The 19,589-nt window shown below is 34.1% G+C and overlaps 2 protein-coding genes across 3 annotated transcripts; both read left to right on the plus strand.

Moving 5' to 3' along the window:
* Positions 1-10,576: 10,576 nt before the first annotated feature.
* Positions 10,577-13,153, plus strand: LOC111205871 (SKP1-like protein 1A). The gene has a single exon (XM_048753681.1). The coding sequence runs from the start codon at positions 12,161-12,163 to the stop codon at positions 12,638-12,640; it is 480 nt and encodes a 159-aa protein (XP_048609638.1). The 5' UTR covers positions 10,577-12,160; the 3' UTR covers positions 12,641-13,153.
* A 2,343-nt stretch (positions 13,154-15,496) lies between these two features.
* LOC106394922 (SKP1-like protein 1A) lies at positions 15,497-16,609 on the plus strand. Of its 2 annotated transcripts, XM_048753682.1 has the most exons (2): positions 15,497-16,299; positions 16,344-16,609. In XM_048753682.1, exons 1-2 carry the CDS (start codon positions 15,873-15,875, stop codon positions 16,367-16,369), a joined length of 453 nt encoding a protein of 150 aa, XP_048609639.1. In that variant the 5' UTR covers positions 15,497-15,872; the 3' UTR covers positions 16,370-16,609. The 2 variants fall into 2 exon arrangements, with proteins under 2 accessions (XP_048609639.1, XP_013690918.2); XM_013835464.3 differs by having other exon boundaries at positions 15,500-16,609.
* Positions 16,610-19,589: the final 2,980 nt, after the last annotated feature.

The raw sequence follows: 19,589 nt of genomic DNA on the forward strand, positions 1-19,589 counted from the left end.
GCACGTGATATTGTTTACATTTTTGCAAGATTTTCGGTTCATTAGTTAATATTTTGGGTTATTTTAAAAATTTCCTTGTATTCGATATAAATACAAAACCAGTTATTTAACTAAACCGTATGATTTCAATAGACAATGATCGTTATTATAGACGTATGTGTTTGCATCAATATGCTAAAGTATACGATTGCATATTGCATGTTAAAAGATGGTTCAGGATTTCAAATATACGTATACGTATGAATCAATATTCTAAATTATATATTGAATACCGGTTCAATTTTTATGGGTCATTCATATGTGCATATGGTCTAAGGGGTGGTAGATATCTGTTTTGAGTTCTAAGATAGATAATATCTCGGCCCAAATAATTGATATTGAGCTTCGTGCATATCTAATCGGGTTGGTCAGCCCAAAAGTTAATATTTTTTTTTGTTAAAAATAGAGCGGCATAGGATGGTAATATTTGTGGAAAACTCGGGGCTATTTCTAAAACGTACTCCTCTTTTTAATAAATTATTTTAATAGATTAGATGAAAGATATTGTCACTGTTATAATATAGGAAGAAGATCGTTGTAATATAGGAAGAAGATCAATAGGGAATCTAAAAACAAAGATCTTCTGTTTTAATTGTATTTGTATACCATATCCTAAACTATCTATAACGGAAAGTTTTTATTTGTAATCTTGGGATAAAGAGCTTGTAATTTTCAGACTATTGTGAGGTTAAGAAACAAGATCCTTCTCCAAAATTAGGGGTTCGAAGCTGTGAACTGCGTGAACAAATTGTTTGTTTTGTCTATTTCTTTTGCTCAGATTACTCTCATTTATCCAATTGAAATTCTGCACAAGTCATGCCTGTCCGTTTCTTGACGCTGCATTCGGTTGTAAGATGTCTCATGGTTGTGCTAACGGTGATGGTAACAAATATAGTGGAGCCAGTGGATGGAAAAGTCAACATTTCTGGTCAACAAAAGCAAGAGACTGAATTCAGGCTTATGCAACTCAACAAGCAAGCTCTTAATTCCATCGAGGTATACATAAAACGAATATAACTTCAGGAAAATAAAATCATCAACGTGCGCATTTTTTTATAGTATCAAAAGATTAATTAGTTCTAACTTAAAGTTCATACTTGTTAGAATGGGGTCTATAGTTTTAATATTGACTTCTCGTGATCTAGTGTATACATGCAATCATATTTTATCTACAATCTTGTCATAAAGAACAAAATTATAACTACAAGTCTAAAACAATTTTCTTACAAATATGTCTTTTTGTTTCCTTGCATTATTCGTTGTATTGATCAGAGTTCAAAGGGAGAGATAATTGATTGCATATCTATCGCGCGAAGCAACCAGCTTTTGATAATCCCATGCTCAAAAACCATACGATTCAGGTTCTTGTTTTTGTCCTTTCTTTCTAGTTATTATCTCATGACCTATACGTACTCTGACATTTATCACTACGATATATGTTTAAATATTGAAAATAGATGACACCTAGTTCTTATCCGCATGAGGTTTTAGCTGAAGAAAACAATGCTCCAGCACCAAGCAACGACGAAGAACAACCAGAAAATATAGTTCATCCTTGGCAATTGGTAGGAGAGTGCCCTGAAAACACTATTCCAATCAAAAGAATAACAAAAGAAGATCTTCTAAGAATAGATGATATCAAGAATTACGGGAAAAAATTGAATATCTCTCAGCCTCATCAATTTTATCAACCGACGGATACAAGTGTCGATAATGGCCACGAGGTATGTGTATAAATGCATTCAAACAATCAATACTTGTTATTGTTCATCAGATTAAAACCTTAAATTTGTTGAACTATATGCTTTCTTTTGTAGTATGCTATCACATATGTTAATGGTGGTCCTTACCGCGGAACGAAAGCACAGATAAACGTATGGAAACCGCGGATAGAAGCAGGAGAATCCAGTATATCACAGATATGGATCTTTGGAGGCAAATTTGGTCCTGGTTTGAATACTATCACTACAAGAAAACAGCGGTATTCTGACGGACATTCCGATGGAAAATGAAATCCTCGGAATTTCCGAGGATATTCCGAGGAAACCCAAAATTTAGTTTCCTCGGAATTTTCTCGGAATATACCGACGAAATTCCGAGGAAATATCAATCCGTCGGAATATTCCGACGGAATACTGAGAAAAAATGTATTCCTCGGAAAAAACCGATGAATTCCGAGGATATATTATAGCCGTTGGAGAGCCGTTTGGGGGTTTTAAAAATTCCGAGGAAATTCCGACGAACTAGCCGTTGGCGTCGGAATTCCGTCGGAATTTTCTCGGTCTGTCGGCAGGATTTCAACTATAAATACAAGCACTCCTCTTCATCTTCATTCACTCCATATCTTCATCCTCCCTCTTACTCTATTTACACACGAATTTGATTCATAAAAAAACATGTCTTCTTCAAATTATTTTCGTTCTTGGATCGATTGACCTCATTTGGATCCGAACACGAGATTGCTTACGGAAGAATACCAACGAGGTATAACCGAATTCATGGGGTTAGTTCACCGACAATCGGAAGCAAAAACAGGTATGTTAAGATGTCCTTGCTCTAATTGTAAAAATATAAAGATTATTAAAGAGTGGGATGTTTGGACTCATATATATTTGAGTGGTTTACACGAAGTTACAAAATTTGATATCATCATGGGGAAACTGATTATGAACATGGTAGTACTAGCGAACCTCAGCTAGCGGTTAGATTAGAAGAACCAATTAGAACGGATGTAGATTATGGTGTAGGTACTGAGGAGATGGTAAATGATCATTTTAGAGGGGAAGATTTACCCAATGCACAATCTAGGAGATTTTATGATATGTTGGATGCTGGAAAGCAACCATTGTACGAAGGTTGCAGAGATGGTCATTCAGCTTTATCATCTGCCACAAGATTGATGGACATTAAAACAGATTATAATTTGGCTGAAGACTGTGTGGATGCGATTGCTAATTTTGTAAAAGGTATTCTGCCCGAGGATAATGTAGCTCCTGGTTCATACTACGAGGTTCAGAAACTCGTAGCTGATCTTGGTTTATCGTATCAGGTAATAGATGTATGCAGCGACAACTGCATGATTTATTGTAGGGCGGATGAACAGCGGGTTACATGCAAATTTTGTGGAAAGCCTCGTTATAAAGATACGAGTGGAAGAGTTCCAGTGCCATATAAAAGGATGTGGTATTTGCCTTTGACGGAAAGGCTGCAGAGGTTGTATCTGTCTGAACGCACAGCGCAACCAATGAGATGGCATGCGGAGCACTCAACAGATGGTGAGATCAGACATCCTTCAGATGCAAAAGCGTGGAAGCATTTCCAATCAAAGTATCCCGAGTTTGCGTATGAGAGAAGAAATGTCTACCTTGGATTATGTACTGATGGTTTCAGCCCGTTTGGCAAGAGTGGAAGACAATATTCTCTATGGCCAGTCATTCTTACACCATACAACCTACCCCCAAACTTGTGCTTGCGACGAGAGTTTTTGTTTCTCTCGATTCTCGTTTCCGGACCAGAGTATCCTAAGAGATCACTTGATGTGTTTCTTCAGCCACTAATATATGAGTTGCAACAACTATGGGCTCAATGTGCTGAAACATACGATGTTTCGTGTAAAGAAAACTTTCAAATGCGGGCAGTACTAATGTGGACAATAAGTAATTTTCCAGCATATGGTATGTTATCTGGATGGACAACGCATGGAAGGCTATCATGTCCATATTGTCAAGATAACACTGATGCTTTCCAACTAAAACACGGAAGGAAAACGTGTTGGTTTGACTGTCACAGGAGATTCCTACCACCTGATCATCCATATCGTAGGAGTAGGAATTTGTTTACGGAGAACAAGAGGGTGTTTGACAGTCCACCTCCGGAAATTTGTGGGAAAGATTTGAAGACACAACTAAGAGATTTTGGTGCAGAAAGGACGCCAGACGTCGGTGGACATGAGCGTTTTCCGGTAGATGCTGTTGGAGACCTACATAACTGGCACAAAAAAGTATTTTCTGGGATCTGCCATACTGGAAGGATCATCTGCTAAGGCATAATTTAGATGTCATGCATATTGAGAAGAACTTTTTTGACAATCTCATGAACACGATCCTTAATGTTCAAGGTAAAACAAAGGATAATTTGAAGTCAAGACTGGATTTAGTCGATATATGTGCTCGTTCAGAACTTCATGTTGATGAGAATGGTAGGGCTCCTTTTCCCATATACCGACTTGATGCAGAGGGAAAAGATGCGTTCTTTGATTGGATTTCAAAATATGTTGAATTTCCAGACGGTTACGCATCTAATTTGCGTAACTGTATGGACAGAAAGGAAGGAAAGTTTACTGGCTTGAAAAGCCACGATTGCCATGTAATGATGCAACGCCTCCTTCCGTTTGCCTTCAAGGAACTATTACCACGAAATGTTCATGAAGCAATTGCAGGGATAAGTGGTTTCTTCCGCGATTTATGCACGAGATCAGTGACTCTTGAAGGTATTGAAAATTTGAAGACTAACATAGCTGTGATTCAGTGCAACCTTGAGAAGATATTTCCTCCCTCATTTTTTGATGTTATGGAGCATCTTGTTATTCACCTGGCAAGAGAATTGGAACTTGGTGGTCTTGTGCAGTATAGATGGATGTATCTGTATGAGTGGTATATGTTCCATTTGAAGAAGATGGTGAAAAATTTAAGTAGGGTGGAAGGTTCTATAATCGCACAGATGATCAATGAAGAAACTTCAAACTTTGCCGAGTACTACTTTCTAGCAGAAGTTCAGACCAAAAACAGAAGACCTGCTCGGCATGATGATAGAGGCGAACGGGCAACATATCATGTTACGGTTCCAGACATTTTCACAGACGTTGGACGACTTAGCGGAAAACCAAAGGACTGTCGACTTACTGAGCAGGAGCGCAGTAATTTGCAAACATATTTGCTCACCAACTGCGAAGATGTTCTTCAATATGAGAGGTAAATAAATAAGCTTACAAATTTTTATTTTAACAAGTTGAAATTTAAAACTTAATTAATTACATTATTGTCATCATATGTACAGGATTTTCATGGCATAAAAGAGGTTCGAATATAGATACGCCACAGAGGACGAACTAGAAGAAATGATGCAGAGAGAATTTTCTGGATGGATGTTTACTTATGTGAGTGCTTTAAACAAATAAAAATATCATTTATCACATATTTATACTAATTCACATTTATTGATATATAGGTGTATGGTGGTTTGGCCAGAGGTGAAACATTTGACGATTGGATATGCGAGATGGTCGTTGGACCAAAATTTGTTGTGAAGTCATATCCGAGATTTTGTACTCGAGGATATGCATTCACAACTCAGAAGAGGAGACGTTCGTGTACGACTTATGATGCTGGCGTTTGTTCTGCATCAGGAGATGATGTATACTACGGACACATACATGAGATTTTGGAAATCAAGTATTTGGGCATGGTTGGATTGCGCTGTACTGTTTTCTATTGTGATTGGCACGACAACACTCTAGATCGAGGTGTGAGAACAGATACATTTGGTGTTACATCAGTAAATTCGAGGCGAAAGCTGCAATATTATGATCCTTTCATTCTTGCTTCTGAGGCCGATCAGATAATTAAATGTTAATTATTTAGAATGATTCATCATGTGTATTAATTTATAATTTTACTAATAATTTTTTTAAAGTTACAGGTTTGTTATATCAAGTACCCCCGGGTAAGGAACAGAGATGATCCATGGGTTACTGTTACAAGACTCAACCCGAGAGGCCGAGTTCAGGGAAGTTCTGAGCTGGAAGACCCACTACAACCAAGCACATCCGGCAACTTACGTGCAACAGAAGATTTAGCTGGAGTTGGCCTTGTAGTCGATTTAACCGACTTCGGAGAGGAAGCCGTCGTTCACGTAGAGGATGAACCAGTGATTGGAGAGTTTCACCAAGATCCAGATTCAGATTCATCTGGTGATGATGACTCGGAAACAGACTAGCATCGACTTTTTTTTTTTGGAATATTCCGACGAAATTCCGAGGAAGATAAGGGTTTCCTCGGAATTTCCTCGGAATATTTCGAGGAAATTCCAAGGAAATAGGGTTTTTAAACCGAAAACAACGTTTTGCGGTTTGAATAACACTTATATAACCCTTATTAAGTGTCTTAGACTGATTATGAAGTCAAACATTTGTTCCTTACCCTATAATAAACACTTTTCCGATTGTATGAACGAAATCCCCACAACGTAAGAGAAACACTTATACACTTTAATGAACGGTAAAGAGAATAATTTCAATTCGTTTTGAAATTTTTTATTTCATGGTTTATGATCATCTATACAAAGAATCCTCAATGGTATGCATTACAATTGTATAAGAAATGAAATACGGCAAAAAAATTGATGTTTTGGAACCCCAAACACTAGTTCCTCGGAATTCCCTCGGAATATTCCGACGGAATTCCGAGGAAATAGGGTTTTTAAACCGAAAACAACGTTTTGCGGTTTGAATAACACTTATATAACCCTTATTAAGTGTCTTAGACTGATTATGAAGTCAAACATTTGTTCCTTACCCTATAATAAATACTTTTCCGATTGTATGAACGAAATCCCCACAACGTAAGAGAAACACTTATACACTTTAATGAACGGTAAAGGGAATACTTTCAATTCGTTTTGAAATTTGTTATTTCATGGTTTATGATCATCTATAAAAAGAATCATCAATGGTATGCATTACAATTGTATAAGAAATGAAATACGGCAAAAAAAATTGATGTTTTGGAACCCCAAACACTAGTTCCTCGAAATTCCCTCGGAATATTCCGACGGAATTCCGAGGAAGATAAGGGTTTCCTCGGAATATTCCGAGGAAATTCCGAGGAAATAGGGTTTTTAAACCGAAAACAACGTTTTGCGGTTTGAATAACACTTATATAACCCTTATTAAGTGTCTTAGACTGATTATGAAGTCAAACATTTGTTCATTACCCTATAATAAACACTTTTCCGATTGTATGAACGAAATCCCCACAACGTAAGAGAAACACTTATACACTTTAATGAACGGTAAAGGGAATACTTTTAATTCGTTTTGAAATTTGTTATTTCATGGTTTATGATCATCTATACAAAGAATCCTCAATAGTATGCATTACAATTGTATAAGAAATGAAATACGGCAAAAAACATTGATGTTTTGGAACCCCAAACACTAGTTCCTCGGAATTCCCTCAGAATATTCCGACGGAATTCCGAGGGATATTTAAGTATCCGTCGGAATTTCCTCAGAATATTTTCATTTAACCGGGAAAATATTTCTCGAAAATTGAAATTGGAATTCCGAAGGATACTATCCGTCGGACCCTAGGTTTTATAACCACGAGCCACTCCGACCTCTTCTCCGGCGATCTCCCATTTCCCTTACACAAATCATGTAAGGACCCTATCCCACTCTCTTAGGTTCTATTTGTTAGGTTTTTGTGTAGATTTGATAGATTTTTGTTAGGGTGATTGGTTAGGATTGTGATTTGGTTGTATAATAGGTTTAGAATTGTGATTTGGTTGAATAATTTGTTTTGTTGAATTGATTTCGAATTTTTTTTGTATTTATAAATTCGATTTTTGTGTATAAATTCGATTTTTGTATTTTAAAAAACTATTTTTGTATATAAATTCGTCTTTTTAGATTTTACAAAATGTTTTTTGTATATAAATTCGATTTTTCGGCTTTTACAAATCATTTTTAATATCTTTAAAACTTTTTTTGTGATTAAAAACTACTATTTGGGATTTAAAAAAAAAAATATTTTTTTTATATTTATATTATATAAATTTCTATATTTATTAAACATTTTTAATATTATTAAAACTATTTTTTGTAATTATTAAACTATTTTTTATTTATTAAAACTATTTTTTGTTTATTAGAACTATTTTTATATATTTATTAAACATTTTTAATGTCTATAAAACTTTTTTGTGATTAAAAAAACTATTATTTGGGATGAGTGTTGCGGAGTTGGTTCGAGAGCCCGGTCGTGACCATTTTCCCTATCTCACTCCGTATCCACATGGACGGGGTCAAACATGGTAATTAAACATATTTTTTTTTCATTAAAATTTGATTCATTATTAAGCGTTTGTTCTTTTTATTAGATTCAACCGATCCGGGAACGGGATCAGCGCATGGATCAACCGTATGATGTACTCGGCCCTCGACAAGGGACATCCGACTTTCACTTACTTCCCTACCGACAAGCAGCATCTGTGGTTTCGTCAGTTTGCGGTAAATATTCTAATTTTTTATTTATATTTTTAATCTTTAATATAAATTTTCTACTAATGGTGTTTTTTTTTTCAGCAAGAATTCACCTGGAATTCCGATGAGACGCTCTTTATCTATCACCACTTCGTCCATAAAGTTATGGACAACTACGGGAAGCAGATCCACGAGTGGAAGAAGAAGTGGGAAATCAATAAGGTTCGATTTAATTTATTAAACAATTTTTTAATTTATTAAAGTATTTTTTAATTTATTAAACTATTTTCTTTTTTTTTTTTATTAAAAGATCCCAAAGTCGATAAACAACACGGTCTGGACGGAGTTGTGTGCGCATTGGGATAAGGAAGAGACCAAAGAAACTTCTTCCACCAACTCCACCAACCGCAGGAGCGACCGTAAAGGGAAGGGCGTCTTCAAGCATAACTTGGGTGCTCAATCTATTGCCTCTCTGGGAGATCGCATGGTAAGTTCAGCCGCTTTTTCTTCAATTATTTAAGTTTTGAAATTTTATTTTTTGTTCATTTCTTCTAATTTCTAATGTTTCTTTAATTTATGTTTTTTTTCAAGGCGGAAGAAAATGATGGCGAGCCGGTTGATGATCTTGCCCTAATGAAGAGGGCGTATACCAACAAGAAGATCGGCCAGATTGATGACGGTCTTGTGAGAGAAGTGGTCAGTCTGGTCCAAACTCAGGTGCAAGACGAAGTTTCTCAGCTTCAAACCGAGGATGACGGTTCGACGGCTTCGACCAACTTATCCCGGTTTCGAATCAACGAAATCGTTGAATCCGTAAGTTCTTTTTTTTTAAAGTTCAATTTATTTATTTCTTGATTTAAATTTGTAAATTTGGCTATTTTCAATTTCAGTCGGTTCCAAAGAAGAAGGGACGTTTGGTCGGTTTGGGTCGTCGCACCCGGTCGGTTCCTCCTTCTTCTGCACCACCGCCCTTTGTTGATCCAGAAGTACTTACGGCTCAGTTGAAGGACAAGGATGATCGCATATCTTTGTTGGAGACCCAGATGGCGGCTCAACAGGCGGGCTATGAGGCACAGAGGAGGCTGAACCAGCAAATGATGGAGATGATGCAGAGGATGTACCCGAACGAGGTGTTCCCGGACGTGCCAGACCCGTAGTTTTTTTTTTTTCCAAAAACTCGGAATGTTTTATTTTTATTTTTGAAACTTAATTTGAATATTAATTAATATGATTTCAATTTTAATTTTAATTTTATATTTTTGAATTTAAATTTCAAAATTTTTATGTTTTTTAAAAAAAATTATTATTTTTTACATTCCGAGGAATTGAACCCTCGGAATATACCGAGGGACATCTTCCTCGAAATATACCGAGAGACATCTTCCTCAGAATATACCGAGGGACATGTTCCTCGGAATATTCCGAGGGACCCCGTTCCTCGGAATTTTCCGAGGGACCCGTTCCTCGGAATTTTCCGATGAAAATTCCGAGGAATATTTCGTCGGAACTTCCGAGGATTGGACCATCGGAAATTCCATCGAAATATCCCGACGAAGTTCTCCCTCGGTATATTCCGAGGAGCTTTCCGACGAACTCGTGGTCCTCGGAATTTCCTCGGAAATTTGTTTCCTTGGAATTCCGTCGGAAAATTCTGAGGGATTTCCGAGGAAAATTCCGAGGGATTTCCGAGGAAAATTGAATTTCCGAGGAGTTATTTCTGAAGACTTGTTTCGTCGGTATGTCGTCGGAATAACGTTATTCCGACGATTTTTTCCTTCAATATGTCGCTGTTTTCTTGTAGTGTATAAGCTGGTTCGCATGTCAACCCGACTCTATACGGTGATGACAATCCTCGACTTTTTATCTACTGGACAGTAAGTTCTCATAGTAACTGCATTTTTGCTTCTTCAGATTATTATTATTATTTAAGTATTACCTGATTTTTATATCGAACCCTCTGCCGAGCTTAACCCTGCCCGGAAATGAATTTGTAATGACTAGCTTTTTTGATGAATAAAATAATAAAAACAGAGGGACAATTACCAGAATACAGGATGCTACAATCTCATATGCTCCGGCTTTGTTCAAATAAACAAAAGACTCACCCCTGGTTATTTGTTAACACCCATCTCCACCTATAATGGTCCACAATTCAAATTTACCGTACAAATATGGAAGGTTGGTTTAGTTAATTAACAAAAAAAATCTTACATGGTGGCAGTATATTATAGTATACATCAAATTTATAATTTTTTTCAAATCAGAGTTTCTTTGTTATTATTTTTCTTAGGATCCAAAGACAGGAAACTGGTGGTTACAATTGAATGATCAAGAGTTGATAGGGTATTGGCCAAAAGAGCTATTCACAAACCTTGCAGGTGAAGGGGCAAGCACGATTGAATGGGGAGGTGAAGTGGTGAACACGAAGAAAGACGGACAACACACAACCACTGAAATGGGAAGTGGACACTTTCCAAGTGAAGGATTTGGAAAAGCAAGTAGCTTTGAAGTGAAGCCAGTTACAACAAAAAAAAAAGTAGCTTTGAAGTCATCAAAATCATTGATATGAATAATGGTATAATAGATCCGGTTGGAGTTCAAACATTAGTGAGTCGGCCTACCTGTTACGATATTAAAACTGGTTATGATAAACTATACGAGGTTTTTTTCTACTATGGTGGTCCTGGTCGTAACCCCGAGTGTCTTTAGATATTTCATATCTATGTACACTCTAATTTGTTAAAGTTGTATTGTGCTCCGGATGGTTGTAAATGTACCCAAGTTTACTTCATTCTCTGGAGTTTTTTAGTTATATCTAAAAACTAAGTTTGATTATTACTTTTTGTATGTCTTTTTGTCAATTTTTTCAAGTTTGGTTATCACCTTTGGTTATGGATGGGAATGTGTCTGGTGGAGAAAACAGTGTAGAACTTAATTAACAGAAATTAGGAAAACACTGATACTGGTAATGGTTTCATGGTGTAAGATGGGAGACAAACTCGTTGAATCAAGTCAAGAAGGAAAGGAACTAACTGTCAGATTTATCATCACAGAAAGCGTATGAAATTAATGTATTCATGTATTAGAGTTTAGGCATATCACCAAAGTGGCCGGTGGACAAATTTAATTGGTTTCCATGGTTTACTAAAGTTTATTAGAGAATCCTAGTTCAATGATGGATTTTTAAAAGTATAAATTCAATAATTATTTAATGATTCTAAATTATCTATAATATCAGTGTTATTTGAAATTAATTATATATGTAAATGATACAACATAGATTTTAACGTCTGGTGTTTTTAATTAAGATTTATATATCAAAATCTAATGTTATTTAAAATTCAATGATGTTAAAAACTAATATTATAATTTAACTACAATTTTAAATACTCTATTAAAATATAATGTTATTCAAACTAATGTTATTCAAACTATTCTGTAAGAAACTGTGTATAAATCTATTTGAAATAAAATCCAATGGATATTTATGAGTAAATTATTAAAAATAAATCCAATTTATATTGAAAATATTTTATAATTTGCACACATAATTTCACAAAGATAATAAAAATTTGATTATAAAAAATTTTAAATTTTGAAAAATCTATAGATAGACTTTAAAACTATAGGGATTGAATAAAATCCTCTAAATACGGATCAACATATCTTAAATATGAGTATTACAAAAGTTTGAAAAAAAAAATACTATTTCCGTAATAAAAAAGGAGCTGCTGATGACCTCACCGACTCCAAAAACTAGGGCTTATAAATACAAACAAGCATCGGCTCATAACTTCATCCACTACCTTAACCATTCAATCAAATTCTTTAAGAGAAACTCGCAACACACAACAAGCCAAGATGTCAAAGAAGATCATGTTGAAGAGCTCTGACGGAGAATCCTTCGAGGTGGAAGAAGAGGTTGCACGTCAATCACAGACTTTAGCAAATCTCATCGAAGACAATTGCACCGATGGCGAGATCCCGATTGCGAACGTCACAAGCAAAATCCTCGGCATGGTTGTAGAATATTGCAAGAAGCACGTCGTGGTGGTCGATGGAGGTGATGATTCATCTTCCTCCTCCACTTCCGAGGAGGATCTCAAGAAGTGGGACGCTGACTTCATGCAAATCGACCAGTCCACGATGTATGACCTAATCTTGGCTGCGAATTACCTAAACGTTGCAAGCCTGCTTGACCTCGCTTGCCAGACAGTTGCTGATATGATCGCAGTATGCAAGAGTGCTGCAGAGATTCGCGCAAAGTTTGGCATCGAGAATGATTTTACACCAGAGGAAGAAGCAGAGATTGTCAAGGAGAACCAATGGGCTTTTGAATGAAACCTAACTAGTTTGTTTGTTTTTATTTTATTTTGTTATAATAAACCAATGGTGTTTTGCTATGGAGACAATCTTTAGTTGGATATTAATATATGTTTTAGCAATTTTATGAGCGATCTTATCGAAAGTCATTCGTTTATGATCAATTCTTGAATGTTCTATTGCATCTTCTTTTTCTTATCATATCTTCTAACCAATGGGCTTCTTCTTGGTTTTAGTGTTGACGTAGGATGTAGGATGAGAATATGAAACATGATAAAAAAACGCGTTTTGATTTTCTGATAAGTAAAAGAGGTTCAAACGCAGCGGTTGCGGGTGCGGGAGTTTGTGGATGCGGATGGTTGCAGTTTCAAGTATTAAGAGTTTTGTATGACTGGCACAACGTTTAAAAATTGTTGTGTTTGCAGTATATTTATGGCTGGTTGATTATAAGATATTGCAGCGTTTTAATAATAAATTATCAATATTAACATATTATAACATTATAAAAATATAAAAACATATTATTGTAATAAAATATAATAATTATTGATATAATATGATTAATAATAATATTATGTTTATTTTTTATTTTTAAATTAGTTGAAAGTTTTAATTTTAATAGATTTTTTAAAAATATTTATATTAAACTTTTCAAAGGATAATTTTTTTATATATATATGTGTATATCTTCATATATGTATCATGTATGTATACTGATTTTTAAAAATTCTAATGGATAGTTAGTTTAAAGTTTTTATAAAACAAATTATGATATTGTTTGTGAATTTAAATTAATATAAAAAATATGTATATTTTTTATTTATAATATTTCCATTTTAAAATTTTTATTTATAATATTTTTGAAAATAATTTTATATTTATTTACCCACCCGCCCGCAATCGTAAACGCTAGTTGGAACCAAATTTTTAAGAGGTTCGGAGTGGTTTGAAACGATTGTAGCGGTTTGTATGATTGTTTCGAAACACTGTCAACCACTACCAACCCCAAAGCTGCGTTTGTGGGTGGTAGCGGGTAAACCATTAAGGCCTTAAGTTGATTTATATCACAATAAATCATATGTAAAATTGTCATATGATTCAACATTCGAAATTAAAATTTTGAAAGTTGTATTGTGTTGTGCTGCTAATGGGTTGTTAGAAACCAATTCTAAGACGTATAGGGTATGACTGGTTTCCCCGTTACCACCTGCAAACACAGCTTTTGCGGTTGATAGCGGTTGTTGGCGTTTTGCAACAATCATTCAAACCGCTCTGAACCACTTAAACCTCATAAATTCAAAAGCTCGTTCCAGCTAGCGTTTGCAAGAGGATAATTTTTTTTCTTTTTTAAGCAATACAAATATAAAAATAAAAATATTCAATAAAAATTTTAAATTGGAATTATAAAAATAATAAAATATATCTATTATATTTTAATTAATATTATAAAATTTTATAATAAAATTTTTTTATAATTTTTTTAAAAAATTTAAAATATAACTTTCTAAATATTTTTTTTTTATATTTCTTATAATATTATATTTTTTTGATATTTTTATAGTTATATAAAATATAAATATTGTTAATGTATTATTGACCGCTGCTGCATTTGGTAGATAACCAGTCATAAGTATTCTGCAAACGCATCAATTTCTAACCACAAAACCAGTCGTACAAATCTCTTAAAACCGTTGAAAACCGCAACCACTCGCATCCGCCTCCAGCAACCGCAATTGCTGCTGCGTTTGAACCAGGCACATAGTCTAACTAAACAATGTCTATGGCTAACAATGATGAGTTGAGATAGTAGTTAAATTTTTTAGAATATCTAGTAACTGAGAGTTCATACGTTTAAGTTTTGTTGGATTTTCAAAAAGAGTTGAATTACATGAATTGTTATATTAAAAAAAAAAAAAGAATTACATAAATTCTGTTTCATCATCCTAGATGGATCTAGGGTATGGATAACTTAGAACCTCATAGTTGTTCATAAAAAAAACAACAACATAAGATGACTAGAAACGCATTATATATATTTTAGGCCAAACCTAGATTAATGTACTACCTTTCATAAATTTTTAATCAATTAAATAAACAAATTCATTCTTCATATAATTCACTTATAACTCATATAAATTTTATTTACCATCATATATTTTACAAGCCTTTTTTCATAGTAACACAATATATCATATATTTTCTGTAAATTAATATATAAAATGAATTGTATTTACTTAAATGAGTTTCTTATATAAATGGTAGCCAATTTAAATATTTCCTAATTGACTGTGTGGTAAGGCCCAACTCTTAGTAACCTTGAAAAACTGAAATATATGGGCCCCTGCTATATCTGGCCCCGGTTTAGACTGGGTTTATTTCTTTTTGATGCATACTCCTGTGTTTTGGTTGTTGGGTGTGCTAGTTGCAAAGTTGTGGCTTTTTGTTGTTTGGTGAGGAGTTTGACGAGTTGTTGTTTACCTCACTTGTATTCTTTTTTTTTTAACAACTGGATTTATTAATTATTAAAAAATAGTACAAATACAATACATCTGAAAATAAAAAACAACAAATAGTATAACCAAACTGGTTAGAAGACCACAATATATCAAGTGAAGTAAAATAGATAAGTCTTCTTCTGAAGTCTTCTTTTGCAATAGAGTATCAACTCTATTAATTTTCTTGCGAGCTTTAAATCTTCGTCGCATCATCAATACCAATTCCTTTTGTTGTATTACATTGACCTCATCCAAGACTGGAGCTATAGATATTCTTTGGTATAGAATCTAATATACTGATTCAACCATAGAATTTAAAATCTGGAAACGCAACTTTCAACCATAGAATTCAACCTCACTTGTATTCACTTGTCTGGTTTTCATATAACTGTTATATTTTATTTACCATCATATATTTTTACAAAAAAAATTTGTGTCACAAACATCATATATTTTCTGTAAATTAATATATAAACTGAATGTATTATTAAATGAGTTTCTTATATTAATGGTGGCCCATTAAAATGTTTCCTAATTGACCATTTGGTAATGCCCAAGGTCTTGACTAAGCAACCTTGAAAAACCGGTATAGACTTGGTTTACTTCCTTTTGATCCTCTTGTGTATTTGGTTGTTGGCACGTGGCTTTTGGTTGTATGGTGAGGATTGTTGTACTAAATGGATTAGTTATACAAACAATCTCAAAATTAGGATTCTTCTATAAATAGACGCTCCTTCTCTGCACAGCAAGTAACAATGTCTACGAAAAAGATCTTGTTTAAGAGCTCCGATGGTCACTTGTTCGAGGCCGACGAAGCTGTCGCACGCCAATCGACGACGATATCACATCCCCTTGAAGATTGCTGCGCCAAGGCCGACGATGAGTTCCTGCTTCCGAACGTCTCCGGCAACATCCTCAGCTTAGTGATCGAGTACTGCAAGAAGCACGCCGACGTTGGCTCCATCTCCGAGGAAGATCTCAAGAAGTGGGACGCCGAGTTCGTCTTGGGTATGGATCAGCCCACGTTCTTCGATCTCATCCGGGCTTCGAACTACCAGAACATCCCAAGCCTGATTGCTCTAACTTGCCAGACGATCGCTAATATGATCGCGGACCCAAATGAGATTCGCGCAACGTTCGAGATCAAGAACGATTTTACACCGGAGGAAGAAGAAAAAGGTCGCCAGGAGAATCGATGGGCCTTTCACTTGAGTCATTAGGGTGCCATGTGACACCCGTTAAATCTCGATAAATAATAGTTTGTTACCAAAAACATTGAAAATTCAGCAGTTCTGCTGGAAAAAGTCCACTTTTGACACCCCCTAGACCCCAGTTCGCAACCCAATGATGACACCTGTCATTTATTTTGACACCTCTTAAATACATTCTTGGATCCGCCACTGCAATAATGTTTCTTGGTTAGATATATACCGTGTTGTTGATTAGATGACTTTGAATATTCAATAAATCTCTATGAAGTGGGTTCTATATATCGATTTTAATGCTGCATTGCTTCGAGCTCTGTTCACTACACATGACTCAGAGACAATTCAAAACCCCTTACAAAAAACTATAAACACATGTACAACCCGCGTTTTAAAAGCTTGGGGTCCACCCACAATCTTATGTCAATGATCTTTCTCCTCTGCTCCACTTTTGGTAATTCCCTAGACTATATTTGCGAAATAATTTTGTCAAATGTCCTTTATATAATTAAATTTCACAAAAAAAATATGATATGACTATTAAAATTGATGACATGTCTTATAGCTTAATACTAGGTGATGATCCGCGCCCTGCGCGGAGTGAATGGTCTAAAAGAGATTATACATTTTAATCTATAGTTATTGAAAAGGTAAAACAAAAAGTGGCATATTATACTTGGTATAGATTAGCTGAAGTAATGTTTGATATAATGATTAATGCAAAGAAAACCAATTTGGGATTTGAAGTTTACTCGATTTTTTCGGTTAAAAAAAAGTTTACTGGAGTATCCGGATAACGATAATCTTATTATGGTCGAGAAACAGTAATTGTCCTATTATCAAAGTTGTATCGTTATATTTTATTAAAATTATACTGGTTCCGGAGTACATAAAAATTATAAAAGAATAAAAATAAATTGAAGTAAATAATATAAGTTTGGAAAAAAAATAAATAATATGAGTTTACAAATTTAGTTGGGTGATTAGGACTCAAATAACTTAATTTGTAAAAGAGGCCCATTATTGAACCTTAATATTGATTGTGATCAAAATACATATGAGTCTCTTTTAATTTATCTTTTATTTAAAAAGGTGTTTTTACTAAAAAAATCTCGAGGGGACACGAGATAAGAGGCTACGGTTCAGCCTCTCCGCCCGATCTCTCTTCTCATCACCTGAGAAATAAACATATTTCGTTAACTAAGCTCAATCCCAATATATAAGAAGATTAAAAGCTGAATCGAGTGACTCAAGTCTCAGGGAATTTGAACCGATGGATTGTAAGTTGGCAAAGGCCCTATCAACAAACCTCCTGAATATTTGTTGATTTCTAGATGCATCGAGGACACAGTAAGCTTTCAATATAATCACTTATAATCCCCAATTATTTGAAGTATTGTATTTCTTATGAGCGAATTGATTAGCCGATTTTGACATTGTCGACTTCGTGAAGTCGCGAGTGGTATATCTTAGTGAAAAGAAAGGGCTGGAAAAGACTCCTGCAATTAAAACCGGAGAAGTGTGTACTGACTATCGCTCCTGTCAACATATCCCCTGAAGTTTGTTTAATTCGTTGACGCAGCGGTTACATGGTAAGATTTCAATTTATATTCTTTTATAAATCCGAATGATCTGAATTACTGAATTGATTATAAAATTATTTATTTGGCGTTTATTTTAGTTTCCATTTACATGAAGTCGCAAGAGGTGTATCACATTCATCGTGGACAGGTTAGATTCCGACCTTATCGTTTATGGTTAATATATATTGCTTGAAATTTATTAACAATCACATGGAGGATAAAGTTGATAATTGATGATAAAAGATAATAGTAAACTTAAAATAAATAGTTGTTGTCAATAAAAGGCAACAATGCATACTGAAATAAAATATAATCCCCAAGAATGATCATGAACATACCAACATAGAACTTTGGATGAGTTTATATACACATAGACAAAATGAGTTTATATACACATAGTCAAATATCATGAACATACCAACACATAACTTTGGATGAGAAAGACCAAGAATGATCCAACGGAAGTTGGCTAGACAAATGTAGTTACAATCATTGATCAGTTCAATCTTGGAAACAACATATGATTCAGATAAATTTATATGTTATCGCAAGAGGGTGTCAAGGAAAAATTAAACAGAATTTTAGAACATTGTTGTCTCATTAAAAGATCAAACTGTGAATCCAGTCCTTTCTAACCGATGTATGGATTTTGTCTTCCTACAATATAATAACAAATGAAAGCATCAGATATAAACACATAATTTGCTTACGATTTAAAGAATATACATCATAAGAAAACCTAATTTTTTCGTCTACGAAAACCATTCAATGGTTTCTCCAGTAGCAGCCTAGTACTGCTTCCAGAGTTTTATGACATTCACCATAATCTTCCACAAAGACTTTTTGATTTCAAGACAGAAATGAAATTCATGCTTAATATATTTTTGCTAGTTTTGAAACGTGTAGTTTGTGATATTGTAGCTATATGGATGATATGGTATATATATATATATATATATATATATAGTAACTGATAGGGTTTTGACCCACGAGATTTGAAAAAATAAATAATTTTCGCCATAAAGCAATGTTGCAAATCCCTAATTGTTAGTAGATTTCCAGACAAGTATATAAAGTAATATATGCATAGGGAAAAAATTAAGGAAGTCTACATTAAGAATGACATATTCCTTAAACTGAATCGAAAAAAATTAAATTTCCAAATTTAATGTCTGTCAACATTTATGTTAATTACGTAATCAAAAAGTCTTGTCATCAAAATTAAGGGATAGCCCAGAAATTTTTAATACAGTTTCACCAATTTTTGAATGTATTTTACAATCACTCAAGATTGCTTATAAATTTTTTATATATGACACTTTGATTTTACAATATAATTTTTTTTATATTTTCCAGTTTCAAATTAAATTTTACTCACATATATAATTGTCTCTAAATAAACTAAAATAAATGTCACAAACCAAATAATTATAGAAGAACATAATTATGAACTGTTTTTACATTCCAGACCCTAAAAAATGTCATGTATCATTCATAAATCGTAAAGAATATTCAAATTATAACAATATGAATCGTATATATAGTCAAAACCCTATCATTTGTGACTATAAATATCAGATAATCCTATTAATTTTGCATAACATTATAATCCTAGATTTCCAAACAATTATAGAAAGTCTTACATGCAATGAGGGAAAATAAAGGAAGTTCATAATAAAATGAT

The sequence above is a fragment of the Brassica napus genome, chromosome C4, assembly GCF_020379485.1.
Source record: "Brassica napus cultivar Da-Ae chromosome C4, Da-Ae, whole genome shotgun sequence".
Lineage (NCBI taxonomy): Eukaryota > Viridiplantae > Streptophyta > Magnoliopsida > Brassicales > Brassicaceae > Brassica > Brassica napus.